A 20,291-nucleotide genomic window follows, 5' to 3' on the forward strand; every position below is an offset into this window, starting at 1 on the left:
TTTTTTTTTTTTAATTGGTTAACAGGAAAAAACCTAGAAGCCTGGTGGCCCCTGATTGGATACTTGGGGTGATGTCACCTCAAGTACATAGGATGAGGGAGCTGGGAGGGCTGGGGGCAACCCCAGGAAGGGCCCCAGTTAGAGAAACCAACATGAAGGGGAACAATCGGGTACAGGGAGTGAGAGAGCCTCTGAGTCTGGGACTCCTCTCCTCTCCCTTTCTTTGCTCCCTCTTTGTTCTCCTGGGTTTTAGGTGGCATAATACTGTGGGGGTTATTAATCCCTGGAGCAAACCACCAAGATTAAAGCCTGGTAAAGTGTGGGTCAGGTTTAGGAGCCTGGTCCTTGTTGGGGCTGTGGCAGTTCTCGTGTCTTAGCCTAAATGGGTAATTGAGCCTAACTGCAGTTCAGGTCCAGGAATCAGGAGAGGCCTGGCTTGGCTCCCCCTCTCCAGTTCTTTTGCAGTTTTTGCCTCAGCTGGAGCTGTGGGTTTTGGCAAGAGAAATTTTGGGGGTGGTCACCCCCCAAAGCCACCACATGCAAGTGGAGATCACTGCTCTACAGCTTCCCAGGGAGCAACAAGAGGCCCCTTGCACTGCGGAAAGGCCCATGCTCACTAGCAGCTCCCCAAGATGCAGCAAAACCCAAGGAGCAGCTAATAGGACTTTCCTGCTGAGTAGCAGGTATAGGCATGCAAGCCCCACAGAACTAACCTGGGGATAAGCACCCATGTCTCAAACTACCTGGGCATGGGTGGAGTGTCCCCAAAAGGGGTGCAAACTAGAGACTCTATAGTTGGTCGTGTTTTAAATTGTATTGGGTTTTTTCCTTTGTTTTCTATAATAAATCTGTCCTTTGCGTTTACACTGCTTGCAAGGAGGGGGGTTGGTTTATGCAGGGCACCTCAGCCAAATTCAGTGATCCCAGATTTTCTGGGTTGGGGCTCAAGCCACAGTGAAAACTTACTGGGTACCCCAAAATTCAAATCGGGCCCTGGTTGCTGCTGACTGGTGCCCAGAAAAAGGGCAATCCTGTGATGTGGGTATGGGCAATTCTGTTCTATAATCTGACTTCTTCTTATGAACTGGGATTTGACTGCGACTCTGGGCACTTAAGTGGATTTCTAATTAATGATGAAAAACTGGTAATGCACAAGATGCAGTAGGGCAAAGAACATAATCAACTATGAGTTCTAGATAAACCAGGTCCAATAAAAATTAGGTATTTTTTTTCCCCAATAATGAACCTCAAAGAATGCTACTCTTCATATCATATTTGGAGTATTGGTTTTGAGTATATACATACCAAAAGGATATACTAAAAAATAGGAAGTGAAAAAAAGTTCCAATGCAGGACCAGTCCTTGTAACCTTTCTTTCTTGATTTCAGCAGAGACTATTTGTAGGAGAAAGTGCAGGCTTAAATTCCCAATTGTCTATATATTTTCTTCTAGCATCTCTCTGAGTTTATTCCACTGTATATACTTCTCCTCAGCAATTTCCAAGTTTTTTTCTCCTTTCCATTCCCTCTCTGTGGCTTGATAGTAGAACAAAACAGGGTGGCATGTGTTTTACATTTAAATGGCATAAACATTGAGTTTAATATGCATGAAAGTGAAGAGCTAATATAACTGATTTAAAGCAGACATAGCACAAATCAACATTTGTAACATTCCATATTTGTTATTTTGCCACAGCACCTCCACCTTTATGCACACTGCTATTTTAGTTCAATCCAGTTTTTCAGCACAGTAGGTTACAACTGTATCAACCTGTCTGAGGGTATAGTGATGTGGACAAATTGGGATTACAATGAAACTATCAGCCTAAATTAAATTTATGATTGGTAACCTAATTTTCAGTGTTAGGCACTAACAGAGCATGTCAGCTAGTATATGAATTGAACAATGTGTGTCTGTATTTGTGAAGTTACAGCAAACAGCTAATCAATTTTGTTGGGGGCATAATTACTACCAGCCAATAAAGGATATTATTGAAGATTCTGTATCCTATAATAGGTTGACTAGTGTCTATCTTGTAGCATTCACTGCAAAATTCACCAAGTAAGCGTTAGTTACACCAGGGCCTGATGTCTATAGTTGTAGTTATATCATATTGTAAGAATTTGTAATTTATGTATTTTCAAATTCCATATAATTTCTCATAAAGATCTCTTCATCCTTTTTGAAGGAGACGGGCAGGGGGGCAGGGAGGATTGAACTACATGTTTCTCTCCTGGCTGATTTGGGAGCTATTTGGATCTTCAGTTTCATGCTGCTACTTGAGAATGCTGTGTGCATCAGCAGAAGCACTGGGGCACTCTGCAGATTCAGGGAGAAAGAGATTGCTTCCTAAGCTTGCATGTGGAAGGTTGTCTGAACAACCAGGAAAACTAAGAGGTATTTTCTTTTGGTTTTTATTTTGAAATACAAACTGAATAGTCTGAAATACTTGACAGCCTAGTCTGTCAGCTTGCCAGGGAACTGGAAACATTCAGATCTGTTGTAGTCTTTCTGCGCTCCATGCAACGGGAATTGCTCTATTATATTTCTGTAGGCAAAAAACAAGTGAAAACTAGGAGCCGGCATTTTATGAGGGGCGCCTCAGTGCAAACAAGCTTGAGAATCATGTAGATGTTGGTATCAACATGCCCTTTTCCAGGTTTGTTCATTGTACCCCTTTCTTCCTAGCAAGGGAGAATCCAAGTACCTTACCCCCTCCCAGAGGGAAAGTGACTATATCACACTCTTTTGTAGAGCACAAGCCCTAACTGTACATAAAATACCTTTTAAATAACAATGTGCAAAGTACTGGAGCATGGTGCATCTAACCAGGTGGTTTCCTGCCATAATTTTATGGCTAAGTCATATATTAAAAATACTGAAGGAAGTTTGATTTTCACAGAAACCACTATTCAATATGCATGCCAAACATTTCTAATGTTCACAGAAACAACTGAAAACTGTGCAGCTGTATACAACTTTGAACATGACTGTGTCACTGAAATGTGAGAAAGGGACTGTTTTGCAATCAGAAGGTAGTCAAGGCAACCCACAAAGCATATTAAGTTGTTAACTAGGGATTTCACTCTTCCATGCAACAAAATCAGTAGCATATTAAGAGGGTTACTCCCAGATATTGATCTGAATTTAAGTGAAAAACAACAGCACACAAAAAAAAATGGCAGTTTTTAAAATTGGAGGGGGAAAGAGTTCCCAACAATAGTTTTCATGACAAAATTTCAATTCCAAAATCAGAGAATTACAGGCAAAGCCCAGGTTAAATCAGGAGGGAGACGATTTATGTTCCATTACATTCCCTTTATCCAGTGAAAAAGTAACACACTCCGATTCAGGCTGGCACAAAGGAACCCCATAAACAGAAAATCTGAAAAAAAAAAAATGATTATGCAAGCCCCAACAATTTTTACAGGGGGGTGAAGGGAATATGTTCTTTTAAACATACCTTTTTAATAACTTTCTAATGTAGCAATACAAAAAAAGAGATTTAAAAATTTTAGGGGCTGTGTTTAGTAACTTAGAGGATTTTTAAACAGTCAAGAATTCTTTACAGTAAGTTCATAAAAGGAGTTAGAAAAATGCTAATGTAGGAATCTACCAATTGTGATTTCTTACTTTTCACCATACTTTCAAAGTAAAACAGCTCTTTTTGTTACAGCTGACAAACCTTTTTAGTAACTCTGTTCCTTTGTGTAGTGTGTGTAGTGACAAACCAAATCAATAGGCATTACAGTACACAATGTGCCCAAAGATCCCTTGTCAAAGTCATTATTTATAACTGCTTACATTAGTCTAATATATGCATGGAGGGGGAGAGAAAAGTGGGGTAAAAGTTTAAAGTTCTAAAATATTAGAAGTACAGAAGAAGTAATATTTTTGAACAACTGTTTCCTTTCTAGTTCTGTGTCTTAGTTTAGACTGAAGTCCAATACTTTAACCGTGACCCTACCGGTATGCGCATGCAGCATAAACAAATACTTTTTCACGAGACGAATGATGCTTACTTCAGCATAGCAAGAAAAGCAGCAGGCTCAACATCTGGTATACGGATTTCATCTTTGTCCTCAGCAAGCTCTCCATAAAACATTGCATGGAATACAGAGCTCCCAACAGCTAAGACGTACTGTTGAGAAAGGGAAATCTTATTTCATGCTTTAAACTGTAAGCATTGCCATCAAAAACAATGTGGGAGAGCACTACGGACATACTAAGCTACACGGACGTTGATGCTGTTGTATGAGAATGAAGGCAAATTTGGTAACAAAATTACATGTTTTCCTTGCATTTACCTCCTAGAAATGCATGTACTGTGTTTAAGAAAGCAGTAAAGAATTACTGAACCTTACTACTTCTAAAAAAATCTTCACAATGATATCCTTAAAAGAAGTAGTCAAAACAGTTTTCCTAACTTTACACAGAGCATCTTTTATCATAAGCCCCAATGCTGAACTGGAAGCATAAAGGAAGGTAACAACTGAAATATGTCATTGGACAGAGCCATTTAAAATACAGACTTGGGTGCGTCACTGATTCCGAGTCTCCCACGCTATATTACAATGCGCCACTTAGAGTTTCTCTTGCTATTCCCACATCTGAACTGATAATGCAGCTGTTGCTTACTTTGTGTCCTGGCAACCGCTGGGTCGCACCTGGTGGTCCAACCACGAAATGAACATCTGCCATCAAGTCATTGTTGAACATCACTGCATTTCTACAAACAGAAGCAATGTGTTAATTCATGGTATCTGACATCCTACTTCTGCCCAGGCCCATGAGATTGAATTTTGTTACACCTTCAAGTTGCATTTTAGCTGTAAGAAAAGAACAGCACACAAATTAGAGGAAAAAATAAAAATAAAAAAGACCCACACAAGTATGAGCACTCTGGAAATTATCACACAAATATACTGGGGATAAAAGGGGCAAGAGAAACTTTGAAAACTTTTCAAAAAGTGGAGATCAAGATCAAGGGCATATATTACTGAAACAAGAAACACTCAAGAGGGAATGCAAATACCTATCAGTTTAAAGTACCGTAGCTTGCTACAGCAATTTTATCTACTTAAAAAAAACAGCTGCTCTGCCTGGAAAAAGAGAGTAAAAATGTTTCCATTACTTGCATTACAACTACTTGCTTAGGGAAAAGGAGAATCATGTTTTATTCAAATGTATGAAGCTGAGAAACTAAATATTATAAACAAATTTTACAGCCATTCACTGCTGCATATAAGCCTTGAAAAAAAAGCTGTCCTGAGCTTACCTCTCTCTGATGGTGGGATACAGCCCTTGCCAGTTGGGGGCTGGAATAGTGTTGTTGTTGTTGAGGTTCTGCTGGTGGTATTGTTGGACAGCAGTTGTGTTAGTGTTGGATGGTTTCTTTCGGGGAAAAATATCAGCAGCCATCTTCTTCTTCTTTTTGGTCTTCAAAGTAATGATTTCATAGCAAACTGGAGGTAACTTGCTGCTACTACTGCTGCTACTGCTGCTGCTGCTGCTGCTGCTGCTATTTCCCTTCTTAGAGCTTTTCTTGGACCTGTTCTTCACTGTCTCTGGAAGCATCAAGAAGAAGGTAAGACATTTCATGTTCTTCCCCTTATCATCTACCATGAGTATCCTTGTCTGAATAGCTAGATAGCCTAACTAAATAAGAACATTAAGAAAATTTAAGAGGGAGCTAGGATGTTAAATAAAAAGCAGCAAAGCTCAGATTTTGCTTCTTTTTCAGCAAGACAAGGTGACCTTTTCAGTGCATTGAATACAAAAAAAAAAAAAAGGCTTTAAGTTTGATCCAGTACTTGATTTGTTAAATACATCCCCATCCTTACTGCCAGTGTTACTTGCTTGCAAGCTCTTTTCCAAATTTCCTGAAACTGGATCACTTGAAAGTGCTGCCCTGTGCAAAGAGAGGATGCCTCTAGCTATATAGCACTGGCTTTTTGAGTCAGGTTAGCAAGATGTGCTGTAGCACTGCTAGTCTGTTCAGCTGGCTGAACTTGTGTGTTGAATGGATCTGAACGGAGTAGGTATTACAGCCCTGCAGATGGAGTCAGACAGCCAGCGTTCTGAGCCAATAGCTGAAGTCACCGATAACGATTGGACCCAGCAGCACAGTGACACCTATTGTAATGTGCATCACTCTAAGATTAAAGGGACAGCAGTTGCACTCTTCATTTAACATGTAGCGTTAAGTAATAAGGGAAATTGCACGCAGTTATGCAAGTGCTTGAGAAGCCAGCAACGTGTGCACATTATGGATCTTTTCCCTCACTGGTCATCTTTGATGCTATTCAAATTTCCACAGGGGAATAAAAACAGCACCGTTACATAAGAAGGATTAATAGATCTTTAATATAACATTTCCGATTAGAGACATTTTCCCAAGGAATAGATATAACAAAGAAAACTACTGCATGCTTCTGTAGCATTCTAACAACCACTGCTATAAAATTAGTTATTAAACACCGAATGTTATGAAAATCAAGAACTCAATTTCAAGCAAATTAGCTGCCAACATAAAAGAGAAGGATGCAGATAAACAGTCTCTCTCAGTGCAGTTTATACTCTGGTGTAACGTGGAGAGAGATGAGGTCACAGATTTCCTTTTTAACTCCTTATGCTTCTAGTTAATATAACCATCTTTAACAGGGTCCCAAAACACTAAGCTGTGCTAATTAGGGCACTTTACACCAGACACCATTGCACTGCCTCAAAAGAAAACTTCTAGATGTGCAAATCAGATTCAAGCAAATCAGACTGCATACATTTAATCAATGTTTCAAAGCTTTAGATGAAAAAGTCTGCATCACTTAAGGAGTCTCAGTTAAAATCATAGTTTGAGATATGAATAAATGCAGATTTCATTAATAAACACATTTGAAATAACAGGGTATGAGACAGTTAAGCCAACCAATTTTAATATGAAAGAAATGTACTTCAGAGTCATAATCTCACTGAAGAATTTAAATATAGAGTAGAGCTGCTGTGGTGTTTAGCTGTGCCTCTAAAAACTTGGCAGGATTAACTATTTGGTTTTTTTCTTTTTTTTTTTTTAAATACATGGACCCAAAAATATCAGTTATTAAATCAACATTTCTCAGTATCATTTTTTCTTGTTACTCACCACTCAAAGGCAATTTCATAATTTTCTCTAAATTTCACAAAAAAACAACTCTTTGCTTTCAGAATAAATCTCATAACATTCAGGTCAAAACAATTTTCCTGTCAAAAGTACACCAGTGAAAAGGAGGCTAAAAGAGGGGGTATAAGCCTGAACCCAACAAAGTCAGTGGAAGTCCTGCTATCAATTTAAGTGGAGCCAAGATTTCACCCAGAGTAGTCAATGGAAAACGACTGCAACTCAGTTGTTGGAAGTCATGGCCATGGCTCCATAAGAAGCAAAGTTCATTAATGGCAAGAACTAGCTGCAGGCATTTCAAAGATTATGCACTGTTCCTGAAAATGAAGCAAGTTAAATGGATCCACCTGGGGAGTTGGTAGTGGGATTTAAATTCCCATCTTAGCCAAGTGAATTTACAAGTGAATGTATGTGGCACTTTGTAGCTTAAAAGTGCTGTACAGACACTGAGAAACAACTTATACAACCTCAAATGGCAGATATTTCCTTAGCAATATGGTTACAGTCTGCCACAGATGGAAGGCTGGCAATATCAAAATTTAGGAGGGGAGCTGACAGCCTAGGTCATTTTAGTCTTTAGAAAAAGAAATACATTCTACAGAAATTTCTCACTGTAACACAGCTCTAGGGAATGTGTAAAATGAGAAAAAGGGATAGGGCATCCCCAGGATTTTTTTGGCAAAATGAATTATTCTCTTTTCCCTCCCCCTCCTAGCCCCTCTGAATGAGCTTCACAACCCTTCTGGCTGTGAGGATAACCTCCCTGAGCGTGCCTGAAAAAGTCATTTCACAAGAATAACGCTTCAGAAGTTTTACAGATACAACCCCCATGACTGTTTTATTAGATATCTGAATGATCTGATCTTCAAAATGAGTTTGGCAGAAAAGGCGAAAAAACAACAGTACTCTAGGGGGGTGGGGTGGAAATTGGATTTTAAGACTGGGCGTGAAAAATCCATTTTTTAACACTATGTAAATATAGAACAATACTACACTTAGGATTGTCGTGCCTTTTTTCAAATAGGTTCCTAAGGGAAAAAAAAAATCTACAACAATCTCCCAATTATTTCCAATAGATTTTGGTGGCCCTATCCTGGAACAGCCTCTGGATTTCTGAAGAAACATAGTTCTGGTTAACTCAGTGTAGGAAAGGGTAATATTAAATGCAGCAGCAGTTGACCAGACCTTGACCTTCTGAAAAAATACTCTTCTGTACTTTCTTGGGGAAAGAAATGAACAAAAACCATCATCAGCTGCTGCAGCATATGCAAAATCAGAGAAAAAACTTGATTGACAAGAAGATGGCATCTGGATGATAGGATAAAGAGCTACCTACACTATACCCAAAATGAACCTAAATGTCACTGTTTTGACTGATTTCCTGCCACACAGGAAAAAAAAGAAATCAACACTGTGATGAGAAGATTTTCTGCAGAACTGATGATACAAGGCTCCAAAGAGCATCCTGTGATGGATTATCGACCTATGACGTTTCTTTGTTTTTAACTATCTTCCATTAAACCTGCTGAAGTTGCTGTAACATATAAAAGCATATAATGATGGTCAACCTTGTGTGAGGAAAGAAAACCATTAGGAAGCTATGAATAAGATTAGTTGACCATAGGATGGGGAAAGCTCGGAAATTTCAATTAGGGGCTTACAATCATTTGACTTAAAAGATGCCATGGGAATAGAAGCAATATGTATTCTGTCCATGCGCGGAAACAGAGAGAGTGCACAAACTACTAAGGTAAAATCAGTAGTGCTATACATAATGCTGACTGTTATTTCTGCTCCTGTGGCAGCTTTAGACCATGTTCTTCTACACAGCTGTACTCTTCTAGCGCACATACATTGTTAATGACTTTACACTTTAGTGTTTCAATATAATTAGTACAAGTTTCCCATAAACTGATTTAGTCAAGACCATAACAGATCAGCCTGCACCTGATGAAAACACCTAGCAAATGGATTACCTTGCAGTCTTTTTTCCGAAAGCGTTTATGATGATTTTCTAATGCCCTATAAGGTTTAATTTCTTCTTTCATTCTCAAATTCACATTATGAGAACTAAAGGTTTCTTTATTTTCAAAAGACCAAAGGAGAAATAATTTATTTGCAGAAACAATTAGCTGCTGCAGGAGCAATCATTAACATTTTAACTTGAAAGATGTCGAAAGTTCCCAACTCAGTTCCTAAAATTTGGGCAATCTGAAAATCCAAACCACCAGATACGAAGAATTAAGGAACAGAATACAACTATATGGTCTCGTATGCCACATACACACCAGTTCTTAAACAAATCGGCTGCTGGAAATTGGGGTGCATGTGATAAGTGGGGAAGTATGGTAATGCTGGGCTGTGGCTGGAGCTGGCTTTGCCCACTCTGCCTAGCTGCAGCTGTACTGGCTCCTTAGGGGCTGCCATTCTGGGACCCCCTTTAAACTGGCATCCAAGGCTGGTGCCCCTCTCCCCTCCCCACCCCCCCAATTAAGCTACTACAGGGCTCCCTAACTGCTAGCCATGGGTTCCAGAAGCCCTGCATACTCGCTGCACCGCCCCTGTGAAGCAGGGTTAGTTTCCCTTTCCTCCCGCTCCTGCTGCAGAAGTTGCTACTGACTCAGCTGAAGCTTCTGCCCCAGCAGCAGCTTGAGGGTGCCCTGGGACTCCACTTTGCTGTATATCCTTGCTTGCCAGGAGCATAAACTCGGGTAGCCACAGTAGGAGGGAGCAACCAACTGAGGGTTGCTCCATTAACCTCCTAGGGAAACAAGGCGGGGTGGAGGAAAGGGAAAGTAACCCTGTATATACTGAATCAGAGACAACCTCAAGCTGCTATTGAGCCAAGGCCTGCTGCTGCAAGAGCTGCTGTTGAACAAAAAAATTGTCCACAGGCAGCCAGTAGCTAAGGAGTTAATGGAGCAGTCCGTTGTTGTGGCTCCCTTCTACTGCAGCTGCCTGTGTTTTTTTTGTTTTTTTTTTTTTTGCCAGCAGCATAAAGTGTTTTCTTCTTCACTCTGCCTTTTGAAAACGGGGTCTTATCTGGGGGGAGGGTGGTATGTGAGCAAATATGGTACTCCAGGGCTGGGATATCTGCTTTATTCCCATGTAGACAGTTAAAAGCAAGTTATGAGATGTATGGAAACCAGCATCTGGCCAAAAGTTAAAGAAACTCTGGGGCTAAGGACAGAAGTTACACACAGATTGGTTTAAGTGATCAGAAACTGGTTTAAACCTGTAACAGAACACATGTTCAATGCACATCAACCAGTTTCAAAATTGCTGCAACTGATTTAAGATAAACCTGGCTGAATGCAGTATCAGACTTAACTGTTTTGGGTCAAACCAGTTTATGAAACTTCTGTCCCAGACCCCTTCCTGATTCAAGTTAAACCAGAGTCCTCCAGCATCCCAATATGCTTTTCAGCCCTGGTCTGAGCTGTGCTGTCTGATCCAGCAGAGAAGGGCTGGGGGACAGGAGAGGCAGGGACTGCTCCCTGCCCTGACCCAGGAAAACCCTGGCTGGGGTCTGGGGCCAGGGATGGGGGTTAAACCCCCCTGCCTCCGAGTATAGAGCTCCCCTGCTAAGCTTACTGGAAGTTACTGCTGGCAGTCACTGTGGACTACAAATCCCAGTGACACCTGGAAGCAGGAAGAAGTGATAAGTAACCCTGAAGAGTCCTGCTGTTGTGATTGAACTGCAAATCCCAGAGACCTTGGGGGCAGCAAGAAGCAACGAACACACAGCCCATGCTGGTTACATGCCAGAGAGCCATGCTCTAGCGCCCCCCCCCGGCTTCTGGCTACATGTGGCTGCACTTCCCGAATCAAATGTAGATGTATGTCCAGTTGTTTCTCAGTTTAAATACTGCATTTTAGACTAATCTATAAAGACTGAATTGGTTCAGCCTTGGGCTTTTTGACCGTCTGTACTTAGCCCTACAGTCTATTGTGGTTTTAAATCCAAACTTAAACAATGCATGTGGAATGCTGTTTCTAATTACCTTTTAAACCTGTTGTGAAGGATGCCATAAGGGGCATACTAGAGTGTAAATGTTAACACAATGTAAACTCTGTTGATGCCAGTATAAATACACCAACAACTCATTCACAAATTATTTATTTTCAGGGATCAATGAAGGTATTTTCCAATAATGCCTAAGTCTTTTCATGGTATGGCAGGAAATATAACCAAGATTTCTATAACTGTCTCTTAGTATGCCATGTTTTGTTTTCTTCCCTAATTATATATCAGTACCATGGAACAAACACTCCCACAAAAACTAAGATCTCATCAGAATTCCTAATTGTCCAACATTACCAGATCTTATTTACTGGAAGGTTATTCCAAGTGAGTTAGAAAAAAAACATACTTCTCATCTGCTACATTGCCAACTCACTCTCATTTGGTATGGCAGTTTTTTTTATTAATTTTTGTTTAAATTTTAGATTTCCCTTCATAGATTGACTTCACAAGGTACATCTTGATTTGCAGTAATGAATACTCAAGATTAACACTTATCAAAATGTATCCATCTGTCCAACCCATACTATTCATTCAATTTCTACTAATTTGAAGCTTTCAATTAAAGATATAAAATGTGCTGGCTCCTCAAATTCAGAATGATTTGGAATTAAGAGTTAAATTTCCTACACCTTTAAAAGCAAAGGATTTTGGAGACTAAATTCCAACAAATCAAACAAACAGATCAACAGAAAGACTTAAGAGCCTAAAATATAGTACTGAGACAGATTTTTGTGCTTTTGTCCAAGAGTGCAATCCAAAAAAACACCCCACACCTAATATTTTAGGTACCTTCAAGGCCACTGCAGGTAAACTTTCTTCAGTAAAGGTGCCTTTATGCTTAGATTTCTCCTTCTGTCCATACACAGGGTTGCCTCCATCTTGCTGGGGTCAGTGTCCATGTCATGTCTATGCATGAGAAAGTAGGAGCACCTAAATCATGAAATGATGGATCTGGTAGGTATGCCTCGAGTACCCCTACCACATAATGACAGCATTTTGTTCAGCACAAAGCAATGCATCCATCTACGGTCACTTTTGCTCAAAAAATGAATGTATCGTGTACTCCCAATCGCACATGTACCTGATAAATACATGCGCACCATTCTTTTATCTGTATAACAGAACGGCAGTTCCATCCTGTTGCCTACTGTCTGCACTGTGACAAAGTCCAGCTACCTGAATGTAGATTCAGTGCATATATTCACTAAAGGCAGAGCATCTTTCAGTCTCAGCATCTACTGTCTTGTAAATTAATTGTATACTGGCTGACTGATAACAATTACTCGATGTAGTTATTACTGATAACTGTCTACTTGTAACAAACCCTACTCAGTTTACACTACCCTAGAAACAGTCAAGGGGAAGCTGATGTCAAAGCAGTACTATTAGAAGCTTTGACAGTGACACAAGCCAGGCATTTTCACAGCTGCTCTCTCCTCTCCTTTTCCAGGTTTTAGTAGCAGCCACAACAGAGACTATTAGTTGCCTTGAAAAGGAGCAGCACTAATCAAGTTTCAGGGCTGCTAATACCACAGCAGTGACAGCACTGTGTCCTTAAGGATCACTGAATGTTTATATTATGTTTGGATATCCTTCCCCCTCCCCAGTCCCATGCATTTAAATAGAGTATAATGCATTTTGTATTAAACAATTATTGGATAAAATGTAAGGATTCATGAGAGGAGAGACTGGAACACAACTCCTCGGTCCTCGCTGCGTTTCTTCAGTCAAACACCCACTTGTTCTCTCTCTGGTCTTGTAGAGCCAGTATTCCTGGCTGAACAGTGGCAAAGAAAAGAGGTGGGTGGTGCTCCCCATCCCAGAAGTGATGATGCTCTGGCCGCTTGTGCATTCTTAGAAGGTGGGAAATGTGAGTTTGATCCTCCACAACCCAGGCTGAGGAGGGTGCTGAATCTAAGGCTCCCACTTCCTGTAAGTGTCATCTCCTGTCACATTTTAAAAGAATAAAAGAAGAACTTGGGTGCCTAAATCCAAGAATGGATTGTGGCCTGTGAATCCTCCTCTTACAAAGGAACCTCCCTGAAGCCCCGAGTTAAGTGCTTAGTCACTAGAGACTTCAAAGCTCCTTATTGGCTAGGTTACACATTCCCTCCCCATCTCATCCATAATGCTGGCAATTGTGAAGCTCATTCCTAGGCTTTTGCCATACACTGGATAGGAGATTTAGGTGCCTAACAGGAATTGCAAATTTTACTCAGGGAACCAGATACCAGAGTCCATTTATAGATCAGGTCCTTACTCATTTTGGAGACATCTACCCAATTATCTTCCCTCCCATTTATGATCCTAAAAATCATATTGGAAAGGTTAACTACTACTCTTTCTGAACCTGAAAAAAAAAGGTATACCTCTAATTTTGATTTCCTCAGGTAACAATTTGACAGTATCTTCCAATTTTATGGCTGCTTCAAAAGTTCTGAATGGGAACACTGAAAAAGACCTTAGTTTATCCATCAGTTTTGCTCTAGTACTGCTTGCAAAAGCTGGCTTTGAAGTTCTGTTCACAGAACTGGATGAAGACCTTCTGAAAAAAAGAGGCGCTAATGGGATGGTAGATTAGTTAAGACACTTAACAGAAGCCAAATATTAAGGTTAGAACAGTGGAGGCCATTCCTTCTTTTTTAGAATAGCCAAGAAACTTGGTGAAGAACAAAACAGAACAAGCTGACAACCCAATGGTCAGGTTAAAGACAGCATATGGTCTCAGAATGGCCAATACCGAATGATTTAAAGAAAACAGCCACAGAAGATACTTATACAATGACAAATCCATTGGGAAAAAATTCCTCCCAACTCTTGTTAGTAGTTGTCTTATGTCCTTAAAATACACTACTTGATATAACTTTAAAATGTATTTCTGCTTCTCTAATTGCAAACAATACCTTTCCACAAGTGTCCAAACGTCCTTGAATCCTATGTTCTCTCTCTCAATAATACCTTCAGCAGTGAGTTTAACTTAAAAAATTCTGTGCAATAATCAAATAACTTGGCTGCCTTTTATTTTCATTGTTTGTCCTCTGTATTATTAGAGAAAGTATACTCCGCATTTCTGCATATCACCTCTTACTGGTCTTCTTACTAAACCAGGTTTAATAAGTTCTCATACAGAAGTCTTTCTAAGTCTTTAACAATTTTCACTGCCCTTTTCTGGATCTTTACTGCAATTTACTTTTTAAGGATAGGACAACCAAAATGGAACATAATACTTAAGACAAGGGAATATAATTTATTTCTTTATGACACATTTAGTCTTTCTGGCTAGATTTCAGTTACTAATTTTAATTGTGGTGCAAGTATATGGTACTAACTGGTAATAAGATACAGTGCTGTATGTACAAGTGGAATGGGATAGAATTTTTAAGCACTTGGACGAGAAGGAAGTGTTCAGGAACAGTCAATATGGACTCACCAAGAGCAAGTCAGGCCAACCTGATTGCCTTCTATGATGATATAACTGGCACTGTTGATGCAGGGCAGACAGTGGACATGATACACCTTTACTTTAGCAAGGCTTTTGATACGGTCTCCCACAGCATTCTTGTAAGCAAGCTAAGTACAGGTTGGATGAATGGACTGCAAGGTGGATAGAATGCTGGCTGGACTTTTGAGCTCAACAGGTAGTAATCAATGGCTCAAAGTGTAGATGGCAGCTGGTATCAAGTGGAGTGCCCCAGGGGTTGGTCCCAGGGCCACTTTTATTCAATATCTTCATTAATGATAAGGAAGATGGGATGGAGTGCACCCTAAGCAAGTTTGTGGATGACACCAAACTGTGGGGTGTATTAGATACACCAGAGGGTAGGGCTAGGATTCCGAGTGACCTGGACAAATTGGAGGATTGGGCCAAAAAGAAATCTCATGAGGTTCAATAAGGACAAGTGCAAAGTCCTGCAATTAGGATGGACGAATCCCATGCACTGCTATAGCCTGGGGTCTGACTAACTAAGCAGTAGCTCTGCAGAAAAGTACCCAAGGGTTATAATGGACAATAAGCTGGATGTGAGTTAACAGTGTGCCTTTGTTGCCAAGAAAGCCAACAGCGTAATAGGTTGCATTCGTAAGAGCATTGCCAGCAGATCAAGGGAAGTAATTATTCCCCTCTATTCTGCATTGGTAAGGCCACATCTGGAGTAGTGTGTCCAGTTTTGCCCTCCGCCCCCACTATAAAAGGATATGAAGTAGTTGGAGACAGTCCAGTGGAGGACAACAAAAACAGTTAGGGGGCTGGGGCACATGACTTCTGAGAGGCTGAGGAAACTGGGCTTATTATTCTTCAGAAAAGAAGACCGGGGGGGAGGGGGGGGGGGGGATTTGATAGTAGGGCTGAGCAAAACAGCACCATTCGGTTTCGATGGAACAGTGTTTCATTTCCAGTTTCGTTTAGTTTTGAAACCACTGTTCCATTTTGATTTGTCGAAACTGTTTCGCTGTTTTGACGTTTCGCCCACAGGCTATAATTGGGAAGCACAAAACTGCCTATAACTTTGTCATTTCTTGCCTGATTCAGATGAAACATGCAGGGATGGTAGCCCCTTCTGAGGCCTGCCAAGTTTCAAGGAGATAGTTGCAGGGGTTTCTGGGAAACTGCATCTCAAAGTCTTGAAAGCAAAACTTGTGTCGTGTGTTAAAGTGCAGCGGGGTGAAAACTGCAGGGATAGTGGCTCCCGCTGAAGCCATGGAGCTGCCAGCTTTCAAGGAGATCAGTGCAGGGGTTTCTGGGAAACTGCACTTCACACCGCTGACAAGGAAAACTTGTGACATGGGTGATGCTGTGTATGTGTGTTAAGGCGCACCCTCAATGGGACTGGGGCCTCTGCATGACATGGTAGTGTGCCCCAAAGAGGTCTCTTCCTCCCCTACAGCCTCAGCCCAGTCCACCACTTTAAATTACAACAGGTAATAAAATAACTTAGTGACCACTAGCACAGTAACACAGGCAGCCAAACTGTAACAGAGCCTTTCTTTCCTTTCTTGCAGGAGCTTCTTCTCCAGCAGCTGTCAGAGAAATCTCCCTGCCAGCCCCAGCTCAGGGGCTTAGATGTGCCCGGGGCCCTGCGTCCTTCTGGTCAGGTGCTAGGGATGTTAGTCTAAGGACTTGGCACTGGCAAACAAGGTCCTGTCCTTTGGGTCAATCTAATCTGGTATGTTTTAGCAGACCAACTGAATAGTTAGTTGCAGAAATATATCTTAGCACACTTTCAGGTTGAAAAACCCTTCGTCAGGCCGAGTAAGCACCTGCAGTTGTGTACATGCGCTGTTCCTGGACGGAAGGGATAGTAAAGAAGCCAGAGGCTGGCATGCAGTTCAGGCAAGAAAGCCAGTCAGTAAAAATGGAAATGGAGGCATCAGGGAGGTGAGAGCCAGGCTAGGGGGGGGAGGGAATGTGATAACCCACACTGTCTCCAGTCTCTCAGGCCTGAACCTGAGAGGGAACAATTTACAAACCACTTTTCACAGCCGGGCCTATGAACTTCACTTCAGCAGCCTCCTAGGTAGTAGGTACAGAAATGTATGGACTCTGTATAGAGATTGGATTTATTCCAGATTATATAAATTCTATAAACTGTGTGGTTTATGCCACAAGGTATAAATGCATCTGCATATCAATATAAACTCTATAAGGTATGTAGTATATCCCGCAAGGTATAAATGTATAGAAATAAAATATAAATGCACCTCTCTTCCTATATAAATTAAATTCTATAGTGTAATATCCAATATAATTATAAAATTGAAAAGAATAAATCAATGAATATAATAATAAAATACAAGGGTCTAGAAGAAAGAAAAAAGGTATTGTGGAATCCCAATTGCTAGGCTAGGCTAGCAAATAGGAAACCATTCAAATCAATGCTAGTAGTAGCCTTCATTATCTAATGCTCGTGAGCTGCTGGAAGACAGCTCAATAACTGTCAAGCCCCAAGGCAGAAAGCAAGCCAGTTAAAACAATGCTGCCTTTTATTCTATTTACCCATCCCTCCTCCAGAGCACTGGGAATTGGAAGTGATCTCGGAGAAGGATCACAGTCACTGGCCAGCTACAGAGTCAATATGAGAGCAGTTCTTCCCCCCTCTTCATCCTCCCTCTACTTACTTTGTTTCCTTGCAGGCAAGCCCAGCTTGAGCTTCAAAAGCTGAAACGTTTCAAAACTTTTTGAAAGTTTCAAATAGCAGCCTTCAACTACCTGAAGGGTAGTTCCAAAAAGGATGGAGCTGGACAGTTCTCAGTAGTGGCAGGTGATAGAACAAGAAACAATGGTCTCAAGTTGCAGCAAGGGAAGTTGAGGTTGGATATTAGGAAAAACTCTCACACTAGGAGGGTAGTGATGCACTGGAATGGATTATCTAGAGCTGGGGGAATATCCATTCTTGGAGGTTTTTAAGACTCGGTTCAACAAAGCCCTGGCTGGAATGATCTAGTTAGGGAGGGTCCTGCTTTGAGCAGGCGGTTGGACTAGATGAGCTCCTGGGGTCCCTTCAAACCCTAATTTTCTATGATTCGATATGGTGTTAGTTTATCAATTTCACTGCATACCTATTAGTTAAAGGCTTGTATGAAAATTGAGCCTATACGGGTTATGGCAACATCACCTATCTGGTGGGAAGGGAGCTGAACTAATCATCAGGACATGATCCCAGGACTTCATGGTATACTCCATCCTGCCATTTTTCATGTAAGCTTCTAGCAACAGACTTCCCTATATCACAGAAAACTGCTATAAAAGGATTAATTCTATGGCAGCTGCATGCTAACTACTGCTTATTCAATGGAAATTATACCTATTTGGTGCCCAGATATGTGGGTCTAAAGTGTATCCAACTGACATAGAAGACATCACTTCTTTCTGCAGCTGACAGTATACTGTAGAAGAATGGCTTAGCATTCAACCCAGAATTATGGACATGTACTGGGGTCTGTTACAAGAATTTTTGTTTGGAATAAGACCAAAGAGATTACTACCTAGCCACATGAAAAGAGTGTTGAAAATGTAAGGTTTGAAGTTGCCCTTGTATTTTTTTCTCTTAACTAATTGTTATTATTTTAACCCTGCATTTGCTACATGAGATCCAGTCTCTCTGCCATAAAGTAAGATTTATGGTGATACAAGTTATAAGGTTACAGTCCTCAAAGAAATAAAACTAAATAGCCCACAAACATTTTGTTCCACCTGTATGCAGCAAGTGGAGTGGGATAACATTAAAACCTGACTCGACCTGGTACTGGCTACTGGGGATGACCTAGTCGGCGACCTAGTGATCGATGGGAAGCTGGGTGACAGCGACCACGAGCTGATCACCTTCACCATCCACCGAAAAGCTGGCAAGTCAGTCAGCAACACGGAAGTCCTTGACTTCAGGAAAGCCGACTTTGACAAGCTCAGGAGGCTTGTCAGTGAGGCCCTAAGGGACCATGACCATGGGGAGAGGGGAGTTCAAGAAGATAGGTTGCTCCTCAAGGGAGCGATCCTCAATGCACAAACTAAGTCTATTCCATCTCGGAGGAAAGGCAGCAAGAGGGCACAGCAGCCCCCCTGGCTCTCCAGGGACCTAGCAGACCTCCTGAGGCTAAAAAGAAAGGCCTACAAAGGATGGAGGATGGGAGTCACCTCCAAGGAGGATTATTCTGCACTGGTCCGGTCTTGTAGGGAGCATACCAGGAAAGCCAAGGCTGCAACTGAACTCCAACTAGCTTTGAGCATCAAGGACAATAACAAGTCCTTTTTCAGATATGTGGGGAGCCGGAGGAAAAGCAGGGGCAACGTTGGACCCCTGCTGAACCAGATGGGGCAACTGACAACTGACGCCCAGGAAAAAGCCAACCTATTAAATAGGTACTTTGCGTCAGTCTTTCATCAGCCCCATGGGACGCCCATGCCCGCTACGGGACAGGGAAGTCCGGGTGAGGGTGATCCCCTGCCCTCCATTGATGCTGACTTCGTGAAGGAACATCTTGAGAAGCTGGATACCTTCAAGTCAGCCGGCCCTGACAACCTTCACCCCAGGGTACTCAAGGAGCTGGCAAGCATCATAGCCCAGCCTCTAGCGCGGCTCTTTGAAAACTCTTGGTGCTCTGGTGTAGAGCCCGAAGACTGGAAGAAGGCCAATGTGGTGCCTATCTTCAAGAAAGGGAGGAAAGTGGATCCGGCTAACTATAGGCCCATTAGCCTGACTTCTATCCCGGGGAAGATCTTAGAAAAGTTTATTAAAAAGAGGCCATCCTTAATGGACTGGCCGACACCAACATCTTGAGGGATAGCCAGCGCGGGTTTGTTGCGGGTAGGTCTTGCTTGACCAATCTCATTTCCTTCTACAACCAGGTGACCTATCACCTGGACAAGGGAGAAGAAATTGATGTCATATATCTTGACTTCAAAAAAACCTTCGATCTGGTTTCCCATGATCGCCTCTTGGAGAAACTGGCCAATTGTCGCCTTGGGTCCTCCACGATCCACTGGCTGGAAAATTGGCTCCGGGGTCGGACCCAGAGGGTACTAATTGATGGAAGTCACTCATCGTGGTGTCCTGTGACCAGTGGGGTCCCCCAAGGCTCTGTCCTTGGACCCATACTGTTCAACATCTTCATTAATGATGTGGACACTGGAGTCAGAAGCGGACTGGCCAAGTTTGCCGATGACACCAAACTTTGGGGCAAAGCATCCACACCTGAAGACAGGAGGGTAAGCCAGGCTGACCTGGACAGGCTCAGCAAGTGGGCGGATGAGAATCTGATGGTGTTCAACGCTGATAAAAGCAAGGTTCTCCACCTTGGGAAGAAAAGCCTGCAGCATCCTTATAGGCTCGGCAGTGCTATGTTGGCTGGCACTATGGAAGAAAGAGACTTGGGGGTCATCATTGACCACAAGATGAACATGAGCCTGCAGTGCGATGCTGCAGCTAGTAAAGTGACCAAAACACTGGCTTGCATCCATAGATGCTTCTCAAGCAAATCCCGGGACGTCATTCTCCCCTTGTACTCGGCCTTAGTGAGGCCGCAGCTGGAGTACTGCGTCCAGTTTTGGGCTCCACAATTGAAATAGGATGTGGAGAAGCTTGAGAGAGTCCAGAGAAGAGCCACACATATGATCAGAGG

The 20,291-nt window shown here is 41.8% G+C and overlaps 1 protein-coding gene across 4 annotated transcripts in view; it reads right to left on the reverse strand.

Moving 5' to 3' along the window:
• The window catches only part of BTBD3 (BTB domain containing 3), a 38,062-nt gene that overhangs the window by 6,732 nt on the left and 11,039 nt on the right, over nucleotides 1-20,291 (reverse strand). Inside the window, exons 2-5 of one of the 4 annotated variants that reach the window (XM_014595024.3) lie at nucleotides 11,970-12,086; nucleotides 5,279-5,567; nucleotides 4,639-4,729; nucleotides 4,023-4,141 (exon numbers count right to left, since the gene is read on the reverse strand). In XM_014595024.3, coding sequence (XP_014450510.1) covers nucleotides 4,023-4,141; nucleotides 4,639-4,729; nucleotides 5,279-5,421 — 353 coding nt within the window. In that variant the 5' untranslated portion in view covers nucleotides 5,422-5,567; nucleotides 11,970-12,086. Of the gene's footprint in view, nucleotides 1-4,022; nucleotides 4,142-4,638; nucleotides 4,730-5,278; nucleotides 7,623-11,969; nucleotides 12,087-20,291 lie in introns of those variants that run through there. The other 3 variants (XM_019500809.2, XM_006277241.4, XM_006277240.4) reach the window with 3 other exon arrangements.

Source organism: Alligator mississippiensis, chromosome 1, assembly GCF_030867095.1.
Source record: "Alligator mississippiensis isolate rAllMis1 chromosome 1, rAllMis1, whole genome shotgun sequence".
NCBI classification, from domain to species: domain Eukaryota; kingdom Metazoa; phylum Chordata; order Crocodylia; family Alligatoridae; genus Alligator; species Alligator mississippiensis.